General features: G+C 47.0%; 1 protein-coding gene across 7 annotated transcripts in view; it reads right to left on the bottom strand.

The window, feature by feature from the left end:
* Positions 1-21,286, bottom strand: part of LOC123764803 (Calmodulin-binding transcription activator) — a 671,468-nt gene that overhangs the window by 542,605 nt on the left and 107,577 nt on the right. For all 7 annotated transcript variants that reach the window (XM_045752968.2, XM_045752966.2, XM_045752967.2 and 4 more), the window contains exon 2: positions 2,365-2,753. In XM_045752968.2, coding sequence (XP_045608924.2) covers positions 2,365-2,753 — 389 coding nt within the window. The remainder of the gene's footprint in view (positions 1-2,364; positions 2,754-21,286) is intronic.

Here is a 21,286-nt window from a genome sequence, read left to right as displayed (position 1 = left end):
GTGGATTAGGTGCTCCAGTGGATAAGGCTACGGGCTACTCATGCTCGTGCCGCCACCACCACCTCTTGTGGTGGCTTACTCTATATCAATTAATAAATCAGTGGATAAGGATGTTTCTAACATCCCCGCTCCTGTGCCAGGTAAGTCCACTACGGGCTCACCATAGCCCGTGCTACTTGGAACTTTTTGTTCCCAGTAGCTGAATCTAAAACAACAACAACAGCGAGTAACTGTGAGTGGGGAGACATCAGAGAGTCGAGATGTCACCAACGAAGTCCCACAGGGCTCTATTCTTGGTCCCATCCTATTTCTGATATATGTAAACGATCTTATAGACTCATTCTTCTCAATGTTTGCTGATGATGCAAAAATTATGAGCAGAATCAAGACAAAAGGATAATACAGACTACAAGACGACCTGAACAAACTGGAGCAATGGTCTAGAAAATGGTTACTAAAGTTTAACACAAGTAAGTGTAAAGTAATGAAATTAGGTGAAGGGAACAGAAGACCGAACACAAAGTATCATCTGGGAGGTGAAATCCTTCAAAAGTAGAGTGGAAAGATCTGGGGGTTGATATCACACCGAACCTGTCCCCAGAGACCCACATCAATAGGATATCATCAGCGGCATACGCCAGATTGAACAACATAAGAACTGCCTTTAGAAACCTGAGTAAGGAAGCATTCATAACCTTGTATTCCAAATATGTCAGACCAATCTTGGAGTATGCAGCTCCAGCCCGTAGTCCATACCTAGTTGAGCGCAAGACAGTTATAGAAGCTTCAGAGGTATGCCACTAGACTAGTCCCAGAGCTGAGAGGTATGAGTTACAAGGAAAGGCTACGGGAATTAAACCTCACGTCCTGAGGAGGACGTGAGGAGGCGGGACCAAAAAGCCAAAGCTCAACCCCCGCAAGCACAAATAGGTGAGTACAATTAGGTGAGTAAACACACACACACACACACACACACACACACACACACACACACACTTCATTTCACGTCCTCTCTCTCACCTTTCCTTATCACACCCTACCAGTCCCCATCCCTTTCCGAAGCCACCTATTCTTTTACCTCTCCCCCCCCCCACCCCGCACCCTACCTTCCCACCCTGCCTACCTATCTATCTCTCCAGGCTGCCTGTCCCCCCCACAGGGCAGTATGCCAGCCTGCACTCCTCGCCTCCCCCCCCCCCCACACACACGACGGAGGCGACACCGCGGACACACACACACGCGCGGTCCTCAGAGCCCCGTCATATTCAAAGCACTTAAAATTAATTGTCAAAAATTAGGAGGGATTACGGGGCCAGAGCGTGGCGGCCCAGCCCCCGGCCTCCACCTCTGATGTCCGCCCCACAAACTTGCCTCATTATTAAATTAACTACCTCGACTTACGATCCACAGGCACGAGTTATATATTATGTAAATATATATGTTATAATAGATATTTTATATATGCGGAAAAAAACACATGAAGAATTAAAGAAATGCTGAATGCGTTTTCAGCTCAATTCGAATCGAGTCAAAAACGCGTTCACGTTCTCTAATTCCTCAAATGTGGTCTTCCAGCATACAGTATTTTGAGAAATTTGACACAGGTGGAGACTGAGTACCCCACATGAGCCATAGGGGACGTTAGAAGGAACTTTTTCGGTGTCAGAGTAGTTAACAGGTGGAATGCATTAGGCAGTGATGTGGTGGAGGCTGACTCCACACACAGTTTCAAGTGTAGATATGATAAAGAGCCCAATAGGCTCAGGAATCTGTACACCAGTTGATTGACGGTTGAGAGGCCGGACCAAAGAGCCAAAGCTCAACCCCCGCAAGTACAATTAGGTGAGTACACACACACACACACGCACGCACACACATACACACGCACGCACACACACACACACACACACACACACACGCACACACACGCACACACACGCACGCACACACACACACACACACACACACACACACACACACACGCACACACACACACACACACACACACACACACACACACACACACACACGCACGCACGCACACACACACGCACGCACGCACACTGGTAAAGCTTCTCACACAACAAGACCCGCGAGCGTGTATAAATGAACACCTAAACTCCTCCACATTATTCTGAGCTCGTTAGCATGCGGACGCAAAATATATTGCTGAGTGACCCGAAACGCCTAACATTTCCACAGCTAAAGTGTCCTCGACGTTACTTTCGTTATTAAAACCGTCTGCAAACTTTAATAACGTGAAACAACGTGTAAGGTAACTTGTGCGTTTGCTGGGATATTAGCCAATTCGTAGTAGCACCCCCCTACCGTTACCTTTCTCTTAGTAGCACTTCCTTTCCTTACCTTTTTCGTAGTGTTCATCCTTGACGTGTTCCAGCGAGGCGTCCTTGGCGTTGGAGGCGGCCCTGGCGCGCCCCTGTTCCCGGCGAGTGGAGGGGGAGCTGGTGTTGGAGGAGGAAGTGAGGGTGGAGGTGGAGGCTGATTTGACTAGGTGGGCTTGAGGGGGACTGATGAGGGAGCAGGTGCTGGAGGAGAGGCTGTGGTGCTCTGTTGGAGGTTTGGTAAAGGAGGCGTGTTGTTGTTGTTGTTGGTGTTGAGTGAGAGGTGGGCGCTCGGTGGGCACCGAGGACGACCTGCCGACGTGCTTAGAGGGTGACGTCGACGGGGCGCTAGTGTGGCCCGGGCCGCCATCTTTGGACCCGATCATGGTGATGACACGTAGCTCACTGCCTCTGTAACATGATAACACACACACAGTTAGTCATACAACACTACATTGTAACATTGAGAGAGAGAGAGAGAGAGAGAGAGAGAGAGAGAGAGAGAGAGAGAGAGAGAGAGAGAGAGAGAGAGAGAGAGAGAGAGAGAGAGAGAGAGAGAGAGAGAGACAGACAGACAGACAGACAGAAAGGGGGGGAGATGGGCCAGCCATGTCGTCGACAGCTCACCACCAATGTAGATCAATACCACCAATCAACATCTACATTTAATATGTTTTTTATTTATTTTGTAAAAGAAGTCTTTAAAGGTAGTTGCCAAGCAATGTTTACACGCAGGTTAGGGCAATATTTTACAAGCACTACAATCATCTTTTAGGGTTGAGTGTTCAAATAAATCACTAAACTGCAGGTCCAGCGGCACTCAATCTCTGTCCATCGAGGACAGACAAAATGTACCTATGCCGGTTAGTATTGTAAATCTATGGCCACGTCTATGGGAGAATAATAATAATAAAAACAAAGTTTACCGTAGTCAAACGGAAATGATAAATGAATCTGTTTTGAGTAACGGGCCGTTTACATAAGCCTTACTTTTTCTTAAGCACGGTGGTTCAGTCTGCATCTATTACTTAAAAGCATTACGAGCTTGGAACCTTCACAACCCAAGGTTATTATTGTTATGAATAACAATAAATGAGATGATAATAAATCATCTCAAGATAACCTCAAGATAACCTCAAGATAACCCGCCCTCAGGGCAGGCTCGTCAGAGCAGCAGCCGCCCCCACAGACGCATTCAGTAATCTTAACACAGAGTAATAAACAATTGGTTTGTTCTCATATAAAAATTAATATTATTATACAAAATTAATATTATTATACAATGAAAGTCAATGTATAGTCAGACGCTGGTTAAGTTAGGTGTTTAGGTTCTGTTGGCGATTATTTGTATTTGTAGTACGTGGGTGAAGCATTTACAGCGTTGTGGTTCGAACAAAATTCGTCAGTGAAGCACTTGTTCCGGATATGTTCGAACGTCAGCAGTTGTGAGTCGTGTGTAAACCGCTTTTCATTCATAAACAGGGGGGTTTGGCGGGTGCATGGAATGGACTTAGGGACTTTGTTTAGAGGACGGGCTGTTCAAAGACTTGCTCTTCGATCAGAGGACGGCAGGGAAGCGCACTGCTCCAGAAACGTACACACGCAGTTGTGAGTCGCGTGTGAACCGTTTTTCCCCTCATAAACAGGGGGGCATGGCGGCTGCATTAACGAGCAGTTGGCCTTTGTTAACGAGGAGGGGGGGGGGCTATATTACGGACAATCTCGTAATGCTTTAAGAGCTCATGAACGGTTTAACAAATGTCAACAAAGATCAGATCTCGTAAGGAGATGTGTAAATGCTTAATGAATCTCTGCCCCCCCCCCCCACCCCCTAGTCTTGGTCAAGGAGTTCGTAACCAGTTTGTAAACAAAGAATTTTTACGTACGAGAGTTACCATCAAGCACAAATATTTAGCTTCGCCTCGGGGTCTCTTTTAATAACAGCCACCTAAATTATTTCAGGAATTAATGCAACACAAAATTTCAAAATAAAAATAGCTGGGGGTGGAAAAAAAAATATATAGATTGACTTTACACTCTGAATGTATAATTGGTGGCATAAGACTAGTTAGCAGAAAGACAAACATATCAGGGGCGTGTTTATCACATAGGCGCATGGAAATCTTGCTAATGAAGGTCACCTGCACTAGTTAACACAATCAAAACATGACAAGACAAACATAATGACAAAGTGAGCAAACAATCAGAGCCAAACACCGCCTCCTGGTGCACGACTCCTCCAGTCTTATACCTTAATGTTGGTACCGGAGCCTCGGCCCTCGTACTGGAGCCTCGGCCCTCGTACTGGAGCCTCGGCCCTCGTACTGGAGCCTCGGCCCTCGTACTGGAGCCTCGGCCCTCGTACTGGAGCCTCGGCCCTCGTACTGGAGCCTCGGCCCTCGTACTGGAGCCTCGGCCCTCGTACTGGAGCCTCGGCCCTCGTACTGGAGCCTCGGCCCTCGTACTGGAGCCTCGGCCCTCGTACTGGAGCCTCGGCCCTCGTACTGGAGCCTCGCCCCTCGTACTGGAGCCTCGCCCCTCGTACTGGAGCCTCGCCCCTCGTACTGGAGCCTCGGCCCTCGTACTGGAGCCTCGGCCCTCGTACTGGAGCCTCGGCCCTCGTACTGGAGCCTCGGCCCTCGTACTGGAGCCTCGCCCCTCGTACTGGAGCCTCGGCCCTCGTACTGGAGCCTCGCCCCTCGTACCGGAGTTGGTGGGTGACCAGCCTGGTCACCCACACAACAAAGGAAGGTGGATGTTAACGTGAGGAGGATAAAAATAAGGGAAATAGATGAGTAAGAAAATTATGAGGTATTGATGAGGAGAGACTAGTGGTACGGTGTATACTGGGACACTACCACCACCCAGTGTGTGTGATACCTGCTTGATGGCGTTCTGGGAGTTCTTCTACTCCCCAAGTCCGGGGCCAGGCTTGACTTGTGAGAGTTTGGTCCACCAGGCTGTTGCTTGGAGCGGCCCGCAGGACCACATACCCACCACAGCCCGGTTGGTCCGGCACTCCTTGGAGGAAACAATCTAGTTTCCTTTTGAAGATGTCCACGGTTGTTCCGGCAATATTTCTTATGCTCGCTGGGAGGATGTTGAACAACCGCGGACCTCTGGTGTTTATACAGTGTTCTCTGATTGTGCCTATGGCACCTCTGCTTTTAACAGGTGTGCACCCCTGCTCTCCGGTGTGCTGGGGGAGACACCACCACCAGGTGTGTATTGAGGAAGGCTCCACTAAAAGTATACACAAGACCGATCCTGCTGGGTTTTGGATCCAGATACAAAATGGATTGTACACTTGCATTCCTGCCAGTTGAAGATTGAGATGTTGTACCTGACAGCTGAAGGCCATCAGCTGCCGCAAGCACAGCTATGGAAAGCAGCGAAAAGCACAACTAGAGCCCCCCTATATAACCCAGTCTGGCCCACAGACAAATCCCACCAATTAATCTCGAGGAAGATTAATCTCGTCACCCATAATCTACGAGGATATTCCACACATAGTCAACAGCGGCCGCGGGCTCCAAGCCGAGTGAATGAAAGAGGCGTTTCTCTTAGCATTCAGCGACCCCTTGCTACCTATTTAATAATATACGAGGAGACGCAGCCGGGCTCATCAAGACCAAATGGTCCACGGGCTGAAACGCGCCTCGCACAGCGCTAACAATTTAAACCTAACTGTGAACTACATGTAACAATGCTAATCAAATAACAGAATGGACTCAAATTGGGCAGTAAATTCGGATTACCTAGAGTTAATACAGCCGATCATCCGGAGGCTTTGCGATCAAGTCGAGCCCGTGCTTGCGACGCTGATGGACCGGCCTGCTGCCTTCCTGCCTGCCCCTCGGCCTGCGTCATCAGTCTGGCCTGCGTCACCCCCCTACCCCCCTCCCCGTCAGGCCTGCTTCACAAGTCTGGCCTGCGTCACCCATAACCCCCCCCCCGGCCTGCGTCACCCATAACCCCCTGGCCTGCGTCACCCATAACCGCCCGACCTGCTTCATCAGTCTGGCCTGCGTCACCCCTACCCCCCCGAGGCCTGCTTCATCAGTCTGGCCTGCGTCACCCCCTTCCCCGGGCTTGCTTCACCACCGTCCTGCGTCACTCCCCACCCCCCCCCCCCCCCCCCCGGCTTGCTTCATGAATCTGGACCTGCGTCATTACCCTGGAGCAGGAACTTAATTAATTACATTAATTGAATCAAATAATTATGATAATTAATTTGCCCATTACAGCAACGAAATATAGAAGACCACACCTATGACTTACCTGTGCCCCGCCTCGCGAGACGGCTACTGGGAGCCATTGCTCGCACGTTCATGGCCACACGAATCTTAAAGAATATTTTGATCGAATGATATTTGTGTTTATGTTTACGTCTTGCTGTAACTCGTGTGTCCGAACGATAGGTTTACCGTCCGGTTATTGAAGAGAAAATATCAGCGGGAAAAGCGGACATCAGCTGACATCAGCTGATATCAGCTGCCTTCAGCTGATATCAGCTGCCCTCAGCTGCCCTCAGCTGCCCTCAGCTGCCCCGGTAGACCAACCAAATCCAGTTGTATTTACAGGATTAGTTTTTTCTTTACGTTAGATTCGTTAGAAGATTAGTTAAGGTTAGGCTTAGAGCATGGGGGGTGGTTGGCTACCTTTACCCAATCTTCTGTGTCGCCTTGGGGTGGTCGCGGGGATCAGTGTGTGCGCGCGGCCCGGTCTCTGACCAGGCTGTTAGACGCCGTTGCTCCTAATCTATGAATCCCAGCCTGGTTGATCAGATATCTCTTCCCCGTTCACATCATCTTTAAATAGCAGAGCCGAGCCGGTAGGTGAATGCAGCAGACATAGGGCTACCGCGATAGTCAAATGATCAGCCTCATTATATGACGACAATGTCCAGCGCGGATCATCACCCATCTAGTTACAGCTCAACCAGGCTCCAATTAGGGGCTAACAGGTTGCGCCTACACGACCTCTGCATCACCACCCATTCCCCAAGTCCCTCCTAGCTTCACCATACCGGATTCTCCCAGCCCCTTTACACCCCAGATTCCCTAGGTCTCCTTCCTAGGCACTCCCACCCCGGTAACCCCTTGTCCCCCGACTCCAATGGAATCAACAGAAACTGTGGATGGAAAGAAGAGAGTCAGTTTCAAGGTAATGTACTCGAATATAGATGGAATTACAAAGCAAGGCAAGTGAACTTAGGGAAAGAGCACAAGAAGGGAACCCGGATGTAATCGGACTCATGGAAACAAAACTCTCAGGAATCATAACGAATGCAGTGTTTACCCAGGACTACACTGTAATCTACAGGACTATACAGGCTACGATCTACAGAGTATCGCTGTGAAAGAAACTCTGCCCATTTGTTTCCGCCTCCATCGGGGATCGAATCCGGAACCTCAGGACTACGAATCCCGAGCGCTGTCCACTCAGTTGTCTGCAGACAAGACAGGGGGCGAGGGGGACAACCAAGGGAACAATTGTGTGTTCCGCTGGTAGTTCTCTCGTTAATACCAACACCAGACTGGAATGCACTTAGTCGACAATTTATGGTAATTGAGGGTGGTGTACGCGGGTGAGTGGTCAACCCCCTTCAGCTTTACCGCTGGGCGAGACCTGGGGGACCTCCCTCAGTGCCAGACCCAGCGAGAAGAGGACAGTAAAGAGAACGAGATAAAAAGAAAGAAAAAGAGGAAAAAAAGAGAAAGAGAGTAAAAAAAAATTAATCATTAGTACATTAGACAATTGAAGGAAGGTTAGACAGGTAGAGCTAAGGTCTCTATCCTGCCGACACCAATAGGTGAACCCACACACACACACACACACACACACACACACACACACACACACACACACACACACACACACACACACACACTCACACACTCTTGCCAGGTCATCACAGGTCACAACACATCATATGCCGCTCGTTTATTAAACAAATAAACCAGAGCCATTACGGCAGCATTTGGGCACAATCACTCTGGACAAAAGGCCTCACAAAAAGGCCAATTTTGACCATAACAATTGTGAATATTTGGTAATGAAAAGGAAGACCCTCAACTAGTGCCAAGTTCCATTACACGACAGGTAAAACACGGCTATTGAAGGTGTGACACACATCTCACTGTACAACGGGTCAAGATGGTTGATGTTTTAGGTTCAGCTACTCAGAACACAAGTTCCAAGTAGCACGGGCTATGGTGAGCCCGTAATTTACCTAGAACAGGAGCGGGGCAAGTAGCACCGGCGATGGTGAGCCCGTAATTTACCTAGAACAGGAGCGGGGCAAGTAGCACGGGCTATAGTGAGCCCGTAGTGGACTTACCTGGCACAGGAGCGGGGCAAGTAGCACGGGCTATAGTGAGCCCGTAGTGGACTTACCTGGCACAGGAGCGGGGCTGTGTGAAACGGGTCAAGAGCCTCACCAGTAGCCTCAAGAGCTACAATATCTCCCTCACAAGGGTGGTGACTTGACCACCCAAGGAGAGGGGTGGAAGACACAAGAGTCCGGGGGAAACATGATCACCGCATACAAAATTCTCTGGGGAATTGACAAGGTAGGTAAGGTCATTATTTAGCACGGGTGGTACTCGCACTACAGTCAAGGGGCTATTCATGTCCGTGCCACCTCTTGGGATGGCTTAATCTTCATCAATCAATCTAGGGGTCACAGGTGGAAACTTAGTACCCAAATGAGCCACAGAGACATTAGAAAGATTTTTTTTCATTGTCAGTAGATAGCAAATGGAATGCATGAGGACGATGTGGTGGGGGCAGACTCCATACACAGTTTATATATATATATATATATATGTATATATATATATATATATATATATACATATATATATATATATATATATATACATATATAATATATATATATATATACATATATGTATATATATATATATATATATATATATACATATATGTATATATATATATATATATATATATATATATATATATATATATATATATATATAAACACACACATTTCCCTTGACATGGTAGGCACTAGTTTCAATTGACTTTCTATCGCGCCGGAACAGGCTCGTAAATCACACTAAAATGGTAATAAAGAAAACAGTCTACAATTGAGGTTGAGCGAGACCCCGATACTGGAGCCTGAGAAAGGGAGGGGGAGGGGGGAGGGGGGGGGGAACAAGAAAGATTGTTGCCGTAACATTTTCAAATTAACTTCACCGATGATTTATTAAACAATTGCTATTTGACTTCCGATTGTTTCAAAATATATTGTTTGTTTGTTTGTTTGTTTGTCTGGATTTTTGAGCCGAGCGTTCGAGCGGGTGCGCATGTCCGCGCCCGTGTGCATGCGTGCGCGCGTGTGCATATTCATCTGATTGTGCATGTAAGGGTCGAGTATTAGCTCCCTAGTCCCGCCTTGCCGCCCCCCCCCCACACACCCTGGTCAATTAGCGCGTAGAGAAGGCGTCACTAAACATCAAATCTCCACTTACAAAAATGCAGGTCGGCGTTCAACACCCCGACCGTCCAAGTGGTTGGGCTTCCCTCCGTCCCATCCCAAATATCCTGACCCCCTTCCCAGTGCTATATAGTCGTAATGGCTTGGCGCTTTAACCTTTGATCCCCCCCCCTCTATCCCCAGTCATGGCGGCTTTGTTTACATTTATTAAACTGTTTACGAACTCCAGAAGTTAACGAGGTTTACAACAACAATAACATCAGCCGAGGAAAGATGTATCTCCATTATTGAGCAAAGATGGACTGGTTTCGTTCATAGATACGTAAATAATCGATGATATCTTCGAGACAAGTAAATTGTCTATACAGTATACCTAGGTCATAAAAGTATTTGTGTGTACGTCTGATAACATACTACTTGTGAGGGAGGAAATGTATATGTTTACCTCTCAGAATGTTTGGTAATATGTTTATTTGTGATGTGTGTCTATGTATATATTAACACGTTGTACTGAACGGGGTGAGAATAGCTTGAGCTACCTCATCCCTTTGTGTGTATTTTACCTCAATAAACTTATTTCAATTTCAATTTCAATTTCAATTTCGAGACAAGTTCTAGTACCACCAACCTTGAAGACAGGTAAGGGATCACACTCTTGTGAACTTGGCACAATGTCTTTCATGGTAATATTTCTCAAAGCTTGAATCTTGTTCTTCAGTTTTAAATTCTTATGAAACGTGAAAGTTGGCGGCGTTCTCCTGTACGTTACTCTGACTTGTTCCACACCTGCCTCCTTCACCACCACAAGTAGTAGAAGTGGTGTCTTGTGACACCGTGTCGTGTGTGTGTGTGTGTGTGTGTGTGTGTGTGTGTGTGTGTGTGTGTGTGTGTGTGTGTGTGTGTGTGTGTGTGTGTGTGTGTGTGTACCCGCGTCGTGTGTGTGTGTGTGTGTGTGTGTGTGTGTGTGTGTGTGTGTGTACCCGCGTCGTGTGTGTGTGTGTGTGTGTGTGTGTGTGTGTGTGTGTGTGTGTGTGTGTGTACCCGCGTCGTGTGTGTGTGTGTGTGTGTGTACCCGCGTCGTGTGTGTGTGTGTGTGTGTGTGTGTGTGTGTGTGTGTGTCCCAGTGTCGTGTATGTACTCGTGTCGTGTGTGTGTGTCCCCGTGTCATGTGTCGCGTGTCTCACGTGTGTATTCACTGCCGCCTACGAGATCGCATGCAGAGGCAGGGTGTAATCTGATGTATAATTAAACCTTACTTAGCACAAGGCTTTAATGAATAGCTAATAATTATATTTATTAAGCTAATAATATTAATGAATGGTTGATAATTAAAGTAATGAATCGCTGCAAGGATTGGAATACAAGTTATACACAAGAGGAAGAGAAACTATCACTACTAGATGGTCTAACCAGGAGCACACTCGTCTAGACTACTGGTCTAACCAGGAGCACACTCGTCTAGACTACTGGTCTAACCAGGAGCACACTCGTCTAGACTACTGGTCTAACCAGGAGCACACTCGTCTAGACTACTGGTCTAACCAGGAGCACACTCGTCTAGACTACTGGTCTAACCAGGAGCACACTCGTCTAGACTACTGGTCTAACCAGGAGCACACTCGTCTAGACTACTGGACTAACCAGGAGCACACTCGTCTAGACTACTGGTCTAACCAGGAGCACACTCGTCTAGACTACTGGTCTAACCAGGAGCACACTCGTCTAGACTACTGGTCTAACCAGGAGCACACTCGTCTAGACTACTGGTCTAACCAGGAGCACACTCGTCTAGACTACTGGTCTAACCAGGAGCACACTCGTCTAGACTACTGGTCTAACCAGGAGCACACTCGTCTAGACTACTGGTCTAACCAGGAGCACACTCGTCTAGACTACTGGTCTAACCAGGAGCACACTCGTCTAGACTACTGGTCTAACCAGGAGCACACTCGTCTAGACTACTGGTCTAACCTATCAAAGTCGCTGTATATTGGTCAAAGATAGTTATTGTGTAGCTCTATATTTCACCAAAATGTTTCCCCAGCGGTAAATTATACGTGAGGACAGGCTGAACCAGGAACAACATGAAGTTAAAACCTAGTTTTTATTGTAGTATTAAAAACAAAACTAAAAATTAGAAATATAGGTTTGGGGGGTCTTCTTAACTCGTCCGACTCAGGAAAACCCGGAAACCCGCAGGAAAATTAAAACCAGTTGAGCAATTGTTTGGAAATGTAATGCTACCCCAAATGCTTTATAAGGCTTCAGACTTTTGAAGGCTTAAGGCATTACTAAAGCTTCTTCTAACTGCTAAGAGATGTCAATCTCTTCATAAAGGTCAATGACCTTTAAGACTTTGATTTGTTATGTAGTCTGTTTCTTTAATGGAAAAAATATATATATTTCTTGTATTGTTTGTTCTTTTGTGTTTAATTCTTAAGTGATATTTATACTTCAGCTGCTCTTTTCTACATTTTTTGTTATTGCTGGAAAATGAATAGCGTATTCAGTGTGCAGTCCACCAACCTGCCACTTACTACCCGTCCCATGTCTGGCGTCTTACGCTGGTAATGTAAGAGGTAAGCCACCTGTCATTAGGTTCAGCTGCTCCTCGCTAATGACCACTGTAAGGCTCTCCTCTACAAGTGATGATCAGAGCGGGTTATTCAGGCCCACACATTATGGAAGCCAAAGTGAGCTACTTTGTCTGGCTCGACACTGAACTACGTCCTCTTATGTACATGATGATTGTGATATATTCTCTGGTTCTATGTATACAGTAGGCCTCGGATACATCGGGTGTATGCGAGGTCTATTGTATGATTGGTGGTGGGGTCTTGACGTGGCTTTGATAGAGTAAGGCTTACTGCAGAGGGTTAAATCGCTTGCGTCGGGAGTCATTACACATCTGCGTCAGGAGTCATCACACACCTGCGTCAGGAGTCATCACACACCTGCGTCAGGAGTCATCACACACCTGCGCCAGGAGTCATCACACACCTGCGCCAGGAGTCATCACACACCTGCGTCAGGAGTCATCACACACCTGCGTCAGGAGTCATCACACACCTGCGCCAGGATTCATCACACACCTGCGTCAGGAGTCATCACACACCTGCGCCAGGAGTCATCACACACCTGTGTGTCCACTTACGATACATCTTTTCTCCATCATGGTGGGTTTGTCTGAATGTATTAAAGAGTTTACGATCTTGGAGGTCTGCGAAGTCGGTGCCGACCCAATGTCGGTATAGCCAGAGGTCTCTTTTTAGTACAAGTGGCTTCGTTCTCGATTCACGATCTGAAATGCCAAGTTCGATTACCGGGTGGGACAGAAATGGTTGGGCACGTTTTGCCACCTAATGCCTCCGGTCACCTAGTAGTAAATAGGTACCTGGGAGGTAGGCAAATGATGGGAGGTTTTTGCATCGTGGGAAGGGCGAGTAGTTTGATCCTGGGGGACGTCCGTACAAGCCATCTTGTCTCAATAAACATAATTGAACTTGAACATAGAAGCGTGAACATAGAACATACACAACGTGTATGTGTATAACACACACACACACACACACACACACACACACACACACACACACACACAAACACACACACATCAACACCCGCGTGAAAGAGGGAGAGAAATTGTCGGCGTTCTGTTACGTAAACATTTGCTAAGGTACAACTTTAAAATTTAAGGAGGTAATATAAAAAACCCTCTTGATGAAATACACGGTATATAATTATGCTAATGACAAACCAGAACACTAGACGTTATCTTGAGGTTATCTTGAGATGATTTAGGGGCTTTTTAGTGTCCCCGCGGCCCGGTCCTCGACCAGGCCTCCACCCCCAGGAAGCAGCCCGTGACAGCTGACTAACTCCCAGGTACCTATTTACTGCTAGGTAACAGGTTATCTTGAGGTTATCTTGAGATGATTTCGGGGCTTAGTGTCCCCGCGGCCCGGTCTTCAACCAGGCCGCCACCCCCCCAGGAAGCAGCCCGTGACAGCTGACTAACTCCCAGGTACCTATTTACTGCTAGGTAAGAGGGGGATCAGGGTGAAAAGAAACTCCGCCCATTGTTTCTCACTGGCGCCCGGGATCGAGCCCGCGACCACAGGATCACGCGTCCAGTGTTCTGTCCGCTCAGCCACCAACGTTAGTTACAAATAAAGAACATAAATGGATAAATCTGATAAACACAAATCCATCGAACTGTTTCTTCTAGTCAATAATTTAGTCAGTAATTTAACCCAATTAAAAAAAATTATTTACAATTTTTTTTTTGTATCCTCTTTGAACCGACATTTTCAATTAAGATTAACACCATTAAGATGTTGCCTAACGTTTACCCCCCCCCCCCCTTGTACCATGTAATCCAACCAGCTTGGAGCATCCCCCCGGAAGTGGAGGGGGGGGGGGGGAGGGAGCCCGACCCCGGCCCCACATCCCCTCCCCGCGCCCCCCCTCCCCCTCAAACCACGCTCCACATGCAAATTCTCCCTCAGCAACAAATATCTCGTGGACATCAGACGGCCTGTGAAAAATTATGGTGGGTGCAAATGGCTGGCTTCATACATATGCAGCGATATATGCATTTGTAGCAGGTCTACGTCAGGCCCCCACCTGCTTCACGCTGGTGGTGCGTCACATGGGGGGGGGGGGGTGTTGCGTCACATGGGGGTGTTGCGTCACACGCACAATATGCTAACATATAACAATATTAATTTACATTTGAGAAAATTCCTGTTTTAAATGAACAGCGTATTAAAATTGATGAGTGCGTCTTCGGGGGGTCGACCTCTAAATGGAATGGACTTGGCTTCGGGACGGGCTGATATAGAGGGGGCGGGGGGGCAGTGAGTGGGGGGGGGGGGAGGGGTACACTAAGTAGGGGCGGTATAGTGTGTGGGACTGTGGGTGTGGGCGCAGGGATACGAACGTTGAGGTGAAATGAGGTAAAATGTTGATCAAGTTTTGTGGGTGTGTATATAATACAAGTGGGCAAGTATGGGTGTTTATACACTCGTGTGTGTGTGTGTGTGTGTGTGTGTGTGTGTGTGTGTGTGTGTGTGTGTGTGTGTGTGTGTGTGTGTGTGTGTATGTGTGTTATACACACACCATACACGCCACAATCTCGTCTGAGAGTAGCGCGTGTTGTGAAGAGTTTAATGACTCCGTTCATCACTCAAGATGGGGAAGATTGTGCCATAATTGTCAGGGAATCTCGTAGTTCGATATTAACCATCTTCTTAACTAGTTGTGTGTGTGTGTGTATGTGTGTATGTGCGTGTGTGTGTGTGTGTGTGTGTGTAAGTGTGTGTGTGTATATATATGTGTGTGTGTGTGTGTGTGTGTGTGTGTGTGTGTGTGTGTGTGTGTGTGTGTGTGTGTGTGTGTGTACTCACCTAATTGTGCTTGCGGGGGTTGAGCTTTGGCTCTTTGTGTGTATGTGTGTGTGTGTGTGTGTGTGTGTGTGTGTGTGTGTGTGTGTGTGTGTGTGTGTGTGTGTGTGTGTGTGTGTGTGTGTGTGTGTGTGTACACTGCGCAAATGGGCCTCTTTTTAAACTTTTAATTATATAGACTTCGAACTTGGCTTGGAATTATTGAACCCGTTAATTAAGCTCTAATTTAAACTTTCGGCCCTGAGTACAGTATAAACAGTCCCGGGTCCGATTGGGCAGAGAAAACGCGCGCACAGCGTTCAGGAGTCCACGAACCCGTGTTCGATTCCCGGTAAAGGCAATTGAGCAAAGTTTCACCTGATGCCTCTGTTCACCTAGCACTAAATACAGCCCGTTCTCATAAACAAGGGCGAAATGCTCGTTAATCAAGCCGTTAAACCCCCCAGCTGATGAGTGAATAACTGTTTAAACACGACTCTCAAGTAATGACTTTCGAACATTTTTCGAATAGTGTTCGGTCACGACCTCTGTTCGAACCACAACACTGAGAATGCTTCACCCACGTCCTTCAAATACAAAATAATCGTATCTACAGATTTGATAGAGCCCAATAGGCTCCAGAATCTGTACACCCGCCAAACACACACCGAAACTACGACGCTGATACAACGTTCGAACAAGTTTTTACACCTCCTAACCAGTTACAAAAACCAATATAGCAAGTTGTAACAACGTTCTAATACGTCATAAACACGTTAAGCCAAGATGTAACAACTTTATTGCAAGTTGTAACAAGCGGAAAAAAAGAGACAGTTTCGGTTTGTGTTTCCAGGGGCACCAGTTGATTGACAGTTGAGAGGCGGGACCAGAGAGCCAGAGTTCAACCCCCGCAAGCACAACTAGTTGAGTACACACACACACACACTACTGAAGGCAGGGTATCAAGAAGCCAACAAGAGGATTCCCCAGCAACTGTGTTCAACTACCATTAACCAAACGCAGAGCCAATAAAATACGAGGCCCAACCGTTTCCACAGGACCACCACAAGAAGACCCACCGTCCCCATCAAGCCGGGTACCGTGAGCTGGAGCTCTACCACTAAATGACGCTCGCGGGTAACAAACACATGCGTCAGACAGACAGACAGACAGACATTCGTGCTCAGGATATCGTGGCTAAGCGCATGGGATAACGAGAAAATGAAATGGCGAGAGGTGTGTAGCTTATTATACAAGGTCAGCGCTTTATAAACAGTGGGAAGGTGAGTGGCAGGCCGAACAACCCATGACAAACTGTTCTCCACCTGCCTCCCCGCCACCACACGCACCACCACAACCACACACCACCACCACAACAACCACAATCACCACTACCACACGCACCAGCAATGGTGGATTTTTCAGCAATTCTTTTTCGGCGCATTTTGTGCAATAACACCATGGTCACATTTGTCGAAAACTTTGGCTAAGTTTGCGTATATTACATCGGCGTTTTGGTTGTCTTCACGGTAGCTAAGACCATGCTATAGTGGTCTAGCGACTGTGAGATTAAGGAGCGTTGTGTTCTGAAATATTTCTCTTGAAGATGGAGGCCTGGTCGAGGACCGGGCCGCGGGGACGCTAAGCCTCGAAATCAGCTCAAGATAACCTATGTCCGGGGTTACGCAAACACTGTGATTCCATGTGTTTTGTGATCTTAATTCTCAATACTCGTTCAATGATTTTTAGGTTTTGGAATGGTTGTGTTATCTGTCTATAATTATTTGCCTCTGCTTTATTTCCTCCTTTATGGAGTGGTGCTATCTCTCTCCTGTTTTTAGTTTGTCGAGGATAACACCACACCCACCACCACTACCACACCCACCACCACTACCACACCCACCACCACTACCACACCCACCACCACTACCACACCCACCACCACTACCACACCCACCACCACAAGCATAATGGTCTGGGTCGTGAGCCATCTACCATTCTTCTTTAAAGAAGGGGCTTCCATTTGGCTTTGCATGTGAAATATTTTTTATTGTTTACCCAATTGTTGAGCGCCGATGTTTTGTATTTTCCTCATTATATATATATATATATATATATATATATATATATATATATATATATATATATATATATATATATATATATATATATATCCAACATTTTTTGGAGACGGAGCCCAGATTCTGGCGTTATCCCTGATATACTAAAAACAGCAGAGATAGCACCACTCCATAAAGGAGGAAATAAGGCAGAGGCAAAAAATTACAGACTGATAGCACTAACATCGCACATCATAAGAGTCTTTGAGAGAGTGCCAAGAAGTAAGATCACAAAAAACATGGAATCCCAACATCTCCATAACCCCGGACAACATGGTTTCAGAACAGGGCGCTCTTGCCTGTCACAGTTGCTGGACCACTATGACATGGCATTAGATGCCATGGAAGACAAACAAAAATTTGTGTAATTTACACAGATTTCGCAAAGGCCTTCGACAAATGTGACCATGGTGTTATTGCACACAAAATTCTTTCAAAGAGGAAGATAAGTTGCAGCTCATGCACTATGGAAAAAAATGAAAATATAAAAATGGAAACTATGTACAAACGCAGTCAAATCATAACATAGAACGTAAAAGCAAAGTAAAGGTTTTAGGTGTAATCTTGTAACCTTACCTTTAAAGAACACAATAAAGTAGCCGTCACAACTACAAGAAAAATGACAGGTTGGATAACAAGAACCTTTCACACTAGAGATGGTATACCGATGATGATGCTTTCCAAGACGCTAGTGCTCATCTAGAGTGGAGTACTGTTGCACCCTTTCAAAGCTGGAGAAATTGTTGACCTGGAGTGAGTGCAGAGATATTCTCTGCACTCTTATATTCACTGTATAGAATATCTTCAATACACCATCCAAATTACTGGGACAGACTCAGAAGCCTAAATCTGTATTCTCTACAGTGCAGGCGAGGGAGATACATAATAATTTACATATGGAAGATATTAAAAGAATTGGTCCCAAATGTTTACACAGAAATAACATCACATGAGTCCAGAAGGCATGGCAGGATGTGCAGAACAATCAAGAGGCCCGAGACTGTTCAACACGCCTCCACTACACATAAGAGGCATAACTGGCCGACCCCTCACAGTGTTCAAGAGAGAACTCGATAAGCACCTCCAAAGGCTACCTGGTCAACCAGGCTGTGACTCATACATCAGGTTGCGAGGAGCCGCGTCCAACAGCCTGGTTAACCAGACCATCAACCAGGAGGTCTGGTCATAGACCATGCCGCGGGGACCTTAACCCGCAGAATCACCCGCAAGGTAACCGCTAGGTAAGGTAAGAGATATTCTTATCATGCACTCAGGAAACCAAGATGAGGGAAAAAGAAAAAAAATCACAAAACCATATTAAACACACACACACACACACACACACACACACACACACACACACACACACACACACACACACACACACACACACACACAACTGTTAGTAACAGTTGATATTGTGGTAGACGGTTGGAACAAGTTAGGTGAGAAGGTGGTGGAGGCCAAGACCGTCAGTAGTTTCAAAGTGTTATATGACAAAGAGTGCTGGGAAGACGGGACACCACGAGCGTAGCTCTCATCCTGTAACTACACTTAGGTAATTACACACACACACACACACACACACACACACACACACACACACACACACACACACACACACACACACACACAATATATATATTATCCACACACACACACTATATATTATCCACACACACACACACACACACGCACTTAAAGCGGAAGACAATTTTCTTCACGATTTCCGCCGGATAGGAAAGTTCTTGTAACGTGTCACCCATGCCATAAAAAATATCACTGGTGACATGACGGCCACAATTTCCACATTACCTCGTCCTCGTGCTGATAATCGCTCGTAAATCAAAATAATAAGACATTAAACAAACACGTAATCCGGAACACTAGATAAATGACAACAAAAAAAAATGCAAAAACACAAAAAACTTAATACAGCAAGAAGTAGTTTTAGCGGTGATTTCCTTTATGCATCTTGATGTACTTGTATTTTGTTTATCGTACTGGGGGTCTGTGGGGCTAGGCGTGTTCATCTGCTGGCTGGCTGGTAGCGCCACGGCCTAGCTTCTTGTAGATGGGTGTTCGATCCCCCCCCGATGGTCAAAGTGATTGGGGGCATCATTCTGGATATCCCAGCTCCTTGGCTTCATATCCCAGTTTTTTGTTTTCATATCCCAGCTCCTTGGTCTTATATCCCAGTTCCTTGGCCTCATATCCCAGCTCCGTGCTCATATCCCAGCTCCTTGTCCTCATATACTAGCTCCTTGTCTTCATATCCCAGTTCCTTGTCCTCATATCCCAGCTCCTTGTCCACATATCCCAGCTCATTGTCTTCATATCTCAGATCCTTGTCCTCATATCCCAGCTCCTTGTCTTCATATCCCAGTTCTTTGTCTTCATATCCCAGCTCCTTGTCCACATATCCCAGCTCCTTGTCTTCATATCTCAGATCCTTGTCCTCATATCCCAATTCCTTGTCCTCATATACCAGCCCCTTGTCCTCATATACTAGCTCCTTGTCTTCATATCCCAGTTCCTTGTCCTCATATCCCAGCTCCTTGTCTTCATATCCCAGTTCCTTGTCCTCATATCTCAGCTCCTTGCCGTCATATCCCATCCCAGTACAGTCACACTGGCCGGGCGCCTTCTGGTGATTACCTAACCTCTACCACATCCTTTATGGAGAGACTGTGAGCATCGAACAAGTAATGAATTAACAACAATATTTACTCCGACCTTAACCCAGCTCGTCCTCCCAAGACTTGCCCCCAACGTCAAGAAACTGCCGTACTAAAGTGCCCCCTTATCCTAACCTACCAGAGGACCCAAAACAGAAATCGGGTCATTATGTCACTTTTGCAAGTCGCTTCCAATTTTTTTTAGTACGGTGAATTTTGGTCTTAGGTAGAGTATACGTCAAAATGTGACGCTCTATTAGGAGGACTGGTTGCTTAACCACCACCTCATCTCCACCAGCACAACCACAGTCACCACAGTCGAGCTTGTCGAGTCTGGCCTCGGGCCGGACTTGGGGAGTAGAAGAACTCCCAGAACCCCATCAACCAGGTATATCTGGGCCTGCGGAACGCTCCAAGCAACAGCCTGGTGGACCAAACTCTCACAAGTCGAGCCTGGCCTCGGGCCGGGCCTGGGGAGTAGAAGAACTCCCAGAACCCCATCAACCAGGTATATGTGGGCCTGCGGACCGCTCCAAGCAACAGCCTGGTGGACCAAACTCTCACAAGTCGAGCCTGGCCTCGGGCCGGGCCTGGGGAGTAGAAGAACTCCCAGAACCCCATCAACCAGGTATATGTGGGCCTGCGGACCGCTCCAAGCAACAGCCTGGTGGACCAAACTCTCACAAGTCGAGCCTGGCCTCGGGCCGGACTTGGGGAGTAGAAGAACTCCCAGAACCCCATCAACCATGTACCACACCTCCAGCAACACCACCACTTCATCTCCACCACCACCACCACCACCACCACCACCACCACCACCACCACCATACCTCCACCTGCTACCACACAAGCCAGCTAGCTCCTGCTGGGGGTTCCTTAACTGCGTGTCTCGTGACCTGCTTCCCACCGTCCGCAATTCTCACTTAATTTCTTTCCTTTCAGTCCGAAGGTTGTACAGTTGCCGCCACGCTCAGTTTACTGCATTTCTGGATCTTCACATATTTCTTGGGGTTTATCACAGCTCTTTTATCCCGCTTGGAAGACGAAACTGTTATTGATTTGTGTGTGTGTGTGTGTGTGTGTGTGTGTGTGTGTGTGTGTGTGTGTGTGTGTGTGTGTGTGTGTGTGTGTGTGTGTGTGTGTGTGCGTGTGTGTGTGTACTCACCTATTTGTGCTTGCAGGATCGAGCACTGACTCTTGGATCCCGCCTTTCCAGCTATCGGTTGTTTACAGCAATGACTCCTGTCCCATTTCCCTATCATACCTAATTTTGTGTGTGTGTGTGTGTGTGTGT

The sequence above is a fragment of the Procambarus clarkii genome, chromosome 48 (genome assembly GCF_040958095.1).
Source record: "Procambarus clarkii isolate CNS0578487 chromosome 48, FALCON_Pclarkii_2.0, whole genome shotgun sequence".
Taxonomy (NCBI): domain Eukaryota; kingdom Metazoa; phylum Arthropoda; class Malacostraca; order Decapoda; family Cambaridae; genus Procambarus; species Procambarus clarkii.
This window is presented reverse-complemented; position numbering and strand designations above follow the sequence as displayed.